Source organism: Convolutriloba macropyga, chromosome 1, assembly GCF_964194025.1.
Source record: "Convolutriloba macropyga chromosome 1, txConMacr16.3, whole genome shotgun sequence".
Taxonomy (NCBI): domain Eukaryota; kingdom Metazoa; phylum Xenacoelomorpha; order Acoela; family Convolutidae; genus Convolutriloba; species Convolutriloba macropyga.
Window position 1 is genome coordinate 87,607,415 of NC_134468.1, and position 9,160 is coordinate 87,616,574.

General features: G+C 35.0%; 2 protein-coding genes across 2 annotated transcripts in view; one reads left to right on the forward strand and one right to left on the reverse strand.

Annotated features, from left to right (window-relative positions):
- LOC142344293 (endoplasmic reticulum aminopeptidase 1-like) overlaps nt 1–7,809 on the reverse strand; it is a 29,824-nt gene extending 22,015 nt beyond the window's left edge. The window contains exons 1-3 of the mRNA XM_075395883.1: nt 7,761–7,809; nt 7,434–7,688; nt 6,485–6,694 (exon numbers count right to left, since the gene is read on the reverse strand). Of these exons, the coding sequence (XP_075251998.1) occupies nt 6,485–6,694; nt 7,434–7,688; nt 7,761–7,809 (514 nt within the window). The remainder of the gene's footprint in view (nt 1–6,484; nt 6,695–7,433; nt 7,689–7,760) is intronic.
- LOC142344041 (leupaxin-like) overlaps nt 1–9,160 on the forward strand; it is a 142,550-nt gene that overhangs the window by 112,357 nt on the left and 21,033 nt on the right. The gene's annotated exons all lie outside the window — the stretch shown is intronic.

Genomic DNA, 9,160 nt, shown 5'->3' on the forward strand with positions numbered 1-9,160 from the left:
AGCCAATTGTTTAATCACACCTACCAAAAATATATCTTCATCAAAGTCCTGTAAAATTTTACATTTAAACACCAGATCAATTAAAAAACATTATGAAGAATTAGAAGCACTGATTTGTTGTTTGTTTTGATTCTCCACCTTTCATAATCTGTTTAACAGAATCTCGGCTAGCAAATGAAGATGATCCAAACTGATTAAATGTAACTAACTATAATACTTGCTTGTCAAAATCAAGGGTCGGCAGGGGTTATGGTATTATGGTTCAAATAAGAGACAAAGTAAGCTTGATTGAAGAGCTGAATTGTGGTTTAGATGAAATTCTTCTAGCTCATCTAAAATTTGGAGATTTGCAGATCACTTTGTTAGGACTGAATAATCCTCTTAGAGTAAAAAAAACAATTTTTTTATTTGAGCTAGATAATACATTAGAAAACCTTAGCGATGGTTATGACAGAATAATTTTCTGTGCAAAATTCAATATAAACGTACTAGATAGTAATCGATTGACATCGTCATATCTATCAACATTAAGATCAAATGGTTTTGAACAAATTTTCTTGAACCAACCCAGCCAAAAACAGCCAAAATACTGAGATCTATTTAGATCATTTTTCGTGCAAAATTAAAGGTTCAAAACGCATTTTTAATGGAGAATCAAAAATTTTGTGATCATCTTCCAACAGTGCTGCAGTTTGAAACCATTGATAGAATCAGTTTTTCGCTAACTCGCTTTGGTGATACCACTTGTTTTAAATTCCTTGATAAAATGGCTCTTTTTGTTGAAACTCTCTCCGAGTCACTAGCCACAAAATAAAACGAAGAAGAAAACGGTGTTGGCATTGTTTTTGAAAAGATTGAAATTGAATATACTCAAGTATTGGGAATGTTTGCTCCTTACTGAATTCCAAATGGAAATAGGACTGGAAAGCCAATTTGGTTTGATAAAACATTGAAAAATTTTGATTTGCAAAAAAAATCAGTAGCACAATACCTTAAAAAAGGACAAAAAGCACCGCGGCAAGTTAGACAAATCTAAATCTCTACGTACTAAAGTAAAGAAAACAATCAATGCAAGAACGAAACCTTAGTATGAACAAAAGTTCTTAAAATGTATCGGAGAATCAAAACCAGTTTACAAAATTATAAATGAGCTCAAATGCGTTACTTCTGAAAACACTAACATTCCTTCGTTCCGTCGAAACAGGTAACAGTGTTGAAGATCACTTAGCAATTGCAATGAGCTGAACATTCTTTTCGTAAAAATATGACAACTCTCAAAGATGTAATTCCAAAAAAGATCTCTGTCAGTCTCCAGTTTAATATCTCACAGAGTATGTGGCTTTTTCAAACTGATTGCTACCAAATCATTAAAATCATTAACGACCTAAAATAGAAATCACCTTCAAAAAAATGAAGATATCAGTATTATTTTGATTATGGAAACAAAATCCTAACATGCAAGCATCTTGTTTATCTTGCAAACAGTTCTTTTAAATATAGTTAACTCCTAAGTGTATTAAAATAGCAAAAATTGTGCCACTGCTTAAAGCGGAAGCAAAAGATGACGTAAACAACTGCTGACCATTTTCTCTGTTCATTGTATGGGGTAAGATAATTGAACGTATCATGTATAATTGAATTTGTAGATACTTCGAAGCGATCGATTTATTTAATCCTAATCTGTTGGGTTTTCCAAAAAAAAGCACAATTGATGCCATTGCAAACTTGACCAAAAAACTTTCTTGAAAACAGCAATTTGGAAGTTGTCACTTTTTTGTTGATTTAAAATAAGCTTTTGATACGATTGACCACGAAATCGCGTTAATAAATATTGAATTATATGGCATAAGAGGCGTTTGTTTTATTTGGATTCAAAATTTTTCATCACAAAGACAGCAATGCGTTTCGGTCAGTAATGGTAACTCCTATTGAAAACATTAAACTGTGGAGTTCCAGAAGGCTCAACTCTTGGCCCACTGTTTTTTGTATTTGATTTACATAAATGACTATCCAGACGTATTTCAATTCTGCAGAATTGTTCTCCTTGCAGATGATACAAACTTCATAGCAGGAAATATTGATTTTCATTTAATACAGAAAGACTTAGTCAATGCAGAAAAATGACTCTATGCGAATAGGCTCTCACTAAATGGTAAGGAAATTTGTCAAATATGTATTAAAATAGGTAACAGTGCCTCTAATTCCAAAAAGCTTTAATATTTTAAACTAAATTCGGTTAGTTTAACTGAATCAGAAAGTTGCAAACATCTTGGAGTACATCTAGATAAAAACCAAAAGTTGACAGCGCACATTGACGAGGTAAAAAACGGAATTATCCATTTAATGCGGAATTGTGTCAAGGTTAAGGCATTAAATTTCAGAAAATGTTTTATTGCATTGTTTTATAAAATACCGAAAACAGTAATTCAAAACGAAGTATTGGTATCTGGACGTGTTATTTACAGCACCCTTGAGCCCCTAGTGATGATGAAAAAGAAAATTCTTAGAATGATTTTGTTCCTGAAGTACACAGAAAATGTCGCCCATCTTTTTGAGAAATACAAAATCTTAACTGCTCACGAATTGCATGTAAACCAATTGTTAAAAATTGTGATAAAGTCAGCGAATAAAATGCATACTGATACATATCTCAATGATTTGTTTTCCTGTGAATCACGATTAACCCATTTGACAAATAGGTCACTGAAATGGTTGTTAAAAATACCAAGATGTAAACGAAAACCTGAACAGATTTTACTGAGATACAGAGGTGTCAAGCAATTGAAACGTTTAAAAGAAAGCAATGTTCTACAACCAAATTTTGATATACTCTCTGGTTTCGCGCATGTCAATTTGGCGCACAAAATTAGAGATAACTTCATTTTGTCAGATATTCAGTTAACAAAAACAATTTTCTTTTAATCAATTTCCCATGTTCACATTTTGAATTTTTTCAAAAAAGTGAAAAAACCATCACACGCTTTAATGTGCTGTGGCAGCGGTTTTTTAAATGGGTGGAAAATTTTTTACAAAAGTGGAAAAATCCTTTAACTTTGTGGAGAGTTTTGGCTTTTAAATTATGTTTCTTTGCGATTTTTTTGTTTTACTTTTTTTGCCTTTTTACATCTCTTGACAGGGCAATGTCCAGTGATTCTGTTGGATCCATTTATTGCCATCTCTGAGTGTTTTGAAATTTTCTGTGTAGCCCAATGATAACTTGAAGCTTTTTGATTTTATGTAATATTATAGTTTTGATGTTCATTTATACTCAGAGGAATAAACTCTCTCTCTCTCTCTCTCTCTCTCTCTCTCTCTCTCTCTCTCTTTCTTAAACTCAAAGTTTTGAATTTATGGGGGAGAGATGCCCTTTAAACTCAAGGAGACATTCGTTCCACTGACTCTCAGACTCATAAGTTTCCGAACTAAAACATTTGCAGAAAATCTACACCTCAATCGCTATCTGAAGTTTTTGACAAAGACTACTTTTAAGCTCTATTTTTATAACGGTTAAATGGACTGGTTGCTAATTTGTACAAAATTGTAAAATTTGTTTTTCTGTTTGTGTTTCCAGCATTTCAATTTAGACCGTTCTTTGTTGATTTCTTCATTGGTTTCTCGAGCACGTCAAGTCTTCTTTTTCCATCACATGATCTCATATGATTTTTGTGGTTTTTGGTTGCTAGTGGTAAACAATATTCGAACCTTGATTTTGGATCTTAGGGGCAATGAGAGGATTTTTATGTCTTCAAAGACGCCTTTTTTTTTAGCTTGACCCCTTTTTTTCTTCTACTACTTTTTATAATTAGTGGAAAACAATGCTAAATGACTGGTACTTGGTAAAAGGGTTCCCTAATTAAAATCTGATCACATCAAGACAAAAGATCTTTCTGCAATTGCCTAATGCGTAATGCGCCAACTTTTTCACAAAAAATCTTGCAAAAGAAACTCTGAAGCATTAACGAAACAAATCCAGCTTGACTGTTCAAATCCAACTCGACTGTTAGACGTTGATGCCAAATGCTTACTTGTTCCAAATTGTTAACAAAGAAAATTCAAGGGGAATTACGTTCTTTTCTGTTTAAACGATGGAAAGTTTTTGCAAGATCTCAACACTGTTTCAACGCACTACGTGTTCGAAGAAAATTTCTGGCTCCCACGATTATTTCCAATCAAATTTTAATGTCTTAAATAAGTTATGTCAAACAAAAAAAGGTAATTAACAAAACAATTGGGCTGAGTTGACGATGAACTGAACTCTTATGTTAATGTAGTTTGTAATTAGTTTTTAATAGAATAGTGGAAAACTCCTTTGACATGAAATTTTTAAGGAATGTTAAAATTAGATGCGTTCTTTACTTAAACGTAAAAGCAACTCACATTGGAGATTATTAATTTTATCAATAATTCATATTTCGCAGCGCAAAACTAAAAATAAAGCTTGTAATTGTGTCATTTCAGCTGTAAGTCAAAAACAAATTTAAAAAAAGAAGACCAAGCTTTATGGTACCCGTGTTGTTTATTCAGTATTGCTCAGATATGCTATTAAATTGATGTGCAAATTCGATTGAAGGTTTCGGTTTCAGCTTCTAAAAACATTTCTTCCATAAACTTTTCATTAAAGCAGAATGGTCACTTTTTGGTTGCATCAAACTAGAGAAAACACAAGCGACTGACGTTTGGCGATATTTTTTCAGACGACTAGCTAGCGGTTGGTTTTTGTCAGTGCCTAACTGCGGCTTCAGAAGGGTACCCGGAGGTTGGTGGCAGAGCAAATCAGCGCTGAATCAGTCTAAAAACATTCTGTTTTTTAGGATGACCAGTACTCTGTTCATGTCACAATTTACACTGGCTAGTCTGAATTTTGAATAAAATTTACGTCATGAAAAATAATATGTTCAGCTTAACTCCCGCCAACAACGTTTGCTTTAAATGCTATTCGAACTTCCGCGTGGGTGCTTGTGATATCTAATTTGCGTGGCGAGTCGTAACCACTGCGCTAAATGGGCTTTGTGATAATTGCCTACAAAGTACCTTAAGTATAAGTAGTGAGTACACTACTATGGTAATTACCAGTTATAAGCTACAAAAGTATGAATTTATTCTGCTCAGACTTAATTTTGGGGTATGAGTAATTTGCAGACTATACAGGATAAGTTTAGCTTGGGCGAACTCTATGACCTCAATATAAACATAATGAAGAAATAGTGCACATAAAGAAACCTAAATTATTCTGAAAGTACAATGTTTCATTACTGAATTAAGTTTTTACTCTTGAAATGTGCTGGTTCAGCGCTGAAAAGCTCTGCGACTCAAGTCCGGGTAGCTTCAATCTTATTGAGGGGTAAGGTGGATGAGAATGGGGATTGGGGGATTTGGCGCGGGCGGGGATGTGAGTAACCAGTAGAATTAGGTAAAGGGGGAAGAAGAGGCGGAAAATAGAAGTTCTTGGGGAGGGTGGAAGGGTCAAAGGGGGAAGGGTCAAACTCCAAGAACCGCGCTTCACATCATGAATTCACGTCTCTTTAACTGCTTCAGTGAATACTGAACTTAGATAAATAGAGTCTAATGAGCCATAAGGTGTTAAGATAATTTAGTGCACTTCGTGCCTTACCTATTTATCCCATGACATAAAGTCCTACAATAAATAGGTCCTAGAATAAACATTAATGGGATAAGAGGTCCTGGGATAAATAGTCGTGGGATAAAAATTCATAGGCAAATTCTAATTTATGAGGACGAAAAGTCCAGTAAGCCAGAGGAAATACTGGTCAAAAGATAAATCGCAATAAAATCCACAGGACTAATATAATTGTTACAAACTTAGTTTGAAAGTAAATAATTATCATACATTTCGTTGGTTTTTTGCGTTTTGGCAAAATTTGTCGAGATCGGCGATCATAATAATATCACCGATTAAATTTGCAGTTCCTTCTTCGCTAGTTTTGTCACGTTCCTTATGCTCAATCTAGCAACAATAGCAATGAAAAAATTGGCGACTGATCCCCCCGAATCAAAGGATGATTAAAACGGCAACGAAAAGTATGATTTCAACAGTAACGCAATTGAAAGCTAATTGCTAGAATTAAATTTCTATTTGCACGTCTTGTTTTGAAGTGGAATTTGGTTTGAAGTGGTACAGGGACATACGTCATAAGAGTCTCGAATTCTGAAATTGAAGGTTGCCGTCATTGGTAGGAATTTTTTGTCCGTAAATGAAAAAGGGCTAATTTTTCAGGGCCACGAAGATAGATAATTCTGTAAACCAGGGTCGAGGAATTTTCTGAATACTATGTAGGAAATGCTCAAAAAATTATTGAATAGTTCAGCTCAAAATACGCTGAAATGCGCTGAAATACGCTGAAATAGGCTTAAATGAGTTAACATAGGCTTATGAGTTGAAATTGAATGCATTTTTTTACATAGTTTTAGCGCATTGTGTAAAAACCAGCGAACTTCTGACACCTTGAACCGGGAATTAACTCACTGTCATCGTCGCGTATAGTGATGGAGACGTTGTTCTCCAGGGGCCAGATGGACTTGGGGAGTCGTTTATTCTGCCACACAAATGGGTCTCCGTTCTCATCAAGGTAGACATAATTCTGTGAAGTGGATTGGTAAGTATCACTCTGGTCTGATTCGAGGTAACTGTCGTATACACTTCTCAGTTCTCTGTGGAAGATCATGTACATCAGGGCTGAAAAAAAAACAAGATTTTTTAAAACTAATTAAGTTCATGATTCTTCAGAATTTATTTCAGTTTTAAGAACTTAATTTGATCAATAGCTATCAACATACTACAATAGATAATCATACTAATAGATAATGAGCACATCGTAGAAAATGTTTTCACGACGCAACCCTTTATTATGGTCTAAGGTCAAAATTTACCAAGACCAGACTCTACTTTACCAAGGAAACCCGAAAAGAGGAACCTCAATCCACTCCTCCCTTATTTCCACCTCCCTTGTCAATATGATGGCACAACTTTGGCACAGAACCTCAAACTGGGATATATTTCCCTTACTTGGGGTGCATGTCCCAATTTTGCCATATAGGCTATCACAATTCAACTTAATTTCACCATAAAGTTTTATTCGCATATATGACCTCTTAGGTTACCCAGGTTGAGGTCCTCGTTCAAAATGACATGAAAATACCCCTCCAGACCATTTTTGCTTATGAAAATACCGAGGCAGACCGAAAAGGCCTATGATCCAGACTTTGGCTCGTTCAAAATTTCCGTGCGTTCATGTGCTCGTTCAAGAACCTTTATGAAAAGAACCTTTCAGACCAAAATAATTACTACACGGGTATTCGTTGGAGCAAAAAATTGAGAAAAATTTCACTTTTCATAGATTCACATCATGATTATAAAAATTCTGCAGATGTGCAGTTTGAGGCCGAATCGGATAAACCTCAAAAAATGCACTAACCTGAAATGCAGACAATAAGAATGATGGCAAAGAAGCAGTAGGAACAGCAACACTTGCATGACCTCTTACAGGGTCTCACGTCACTCCACGAGTGGCTGGGAGGGGGCAGATAGTCGTCATCCAATTGGGCAACTGCCTCAGAACTCACATAACTGTACTCAGATGCCCCTCCCCCGCTGTGTCGTTTAGTGTTTGCATTGGAGGCGCTGGTTCCAGATGAGAGGCTGTTGCGACGCTGCAGAATCGATTTGGATCCTGTAAATGAAATCAAAGAACAAAATGATCGAAGTGTTCAACTTAGCTTCCAGTGGATTGAAACTTGATAACCTTGATAAGACATGCATGATCTTGACATCTCTTGCACAACTTGAAACATCTTTCCAAGAACTTGAAATACCAACATTTCACTGTAAATCTTCATAAGATCATGGTAAGATTTTATCAAGAGAAGCCAAGAACATTTCTTGACAGCTCTTGACAAAATTTTGGCACATTTTTTTAAACAAATTTTAGCATTTCCAATTTTATCATTTTCATGTTGTTTTTGAACCTTTTGTTGCTGTTGATGCTATGCTTTTTTGGAGCATTTAGTTATTTGAAGATGAGAACTTACATAGTACAATTTTCGCCCAATTTCGCACAATTGAAAAAAAATGCTGGACTGTAACGTTCTTAAGAGTTTATAAAGTCTGTCCGCGAGTCGAGGTGTCAACCTAGGGGAAAATGACGCCTTTCAACAGTACTTGGCTAATGTCTGAAACTACAGCATTTAATAAGTTTTGCGTTTTTTTGGAAAAGAGTGAAATCTTTCGTCAGCATTTTACATTTTGCTTAACTATTTTCTGCGATGGAATATTTCTACTGAAAACCTGAGGAAACAAGTTATTTATATCTTATGAAAAGACCTAAATTTGGTAAAGAGTATTTACGTATAAAACTAACACAATTCCCCTCATTTTGAGCTTGTAACTAGGCTAAATTTTTATTGCCTAAATACTATTACTTATTACTTTATTACTTGAGACCGTATTCAAAGATTTAATTGTTTTTGTGAAAAGTGCAATGGGTATTTACAAAACCTTGTCCTGACAAAACAGTCTCAGACAAAACAGTCCCAGACAAAACAGTCCCAGACAAAACAGTCTCTGACAAAACAGGCCCAGACAAAACAGTCCCAGACAAAACCGTTCCAAAATTGCAAATTATTCCCAGACAAACAGACCCAGACAATACAGTCCAATAAAAGCAGACAAAAGAGTACCAAAAATATATCAAAACAAATGTAACTACAGTCTACAAACTATTAACAAACATAAGCTACGAGTTAAGCTTATCAATATATATTGAAATTTTTTACCAGTTAGGTTTTCATTCATTTCAGTCTAATTGACAATATCTTAGTTTGTCGACACTTCGACGGTGGGAAAAGATGACGCGTGGGAATTGGTGACTTATGGCGTGGCAGTCAGTTACGAAGTAGTGTTACTATTTTTTCACGCCAGCCCCCAAAAATGCTCATCGTGGAATCCAGTTCGGATATATCAAATGTGGAGCAAATTTGACCTAAATTCGCTTACTGCAACTAGCTTCCGCAGACGATCATAAATCTAATTTTAAAATATGAGTATTAAACAATAGTGACAAAACCGAGTAAACTGTCTGCTAGAAATTTTGAAAACGGCCAGGTACTGACCAAAACTGTCTCCCCCATCAAGTCAATTATTTCT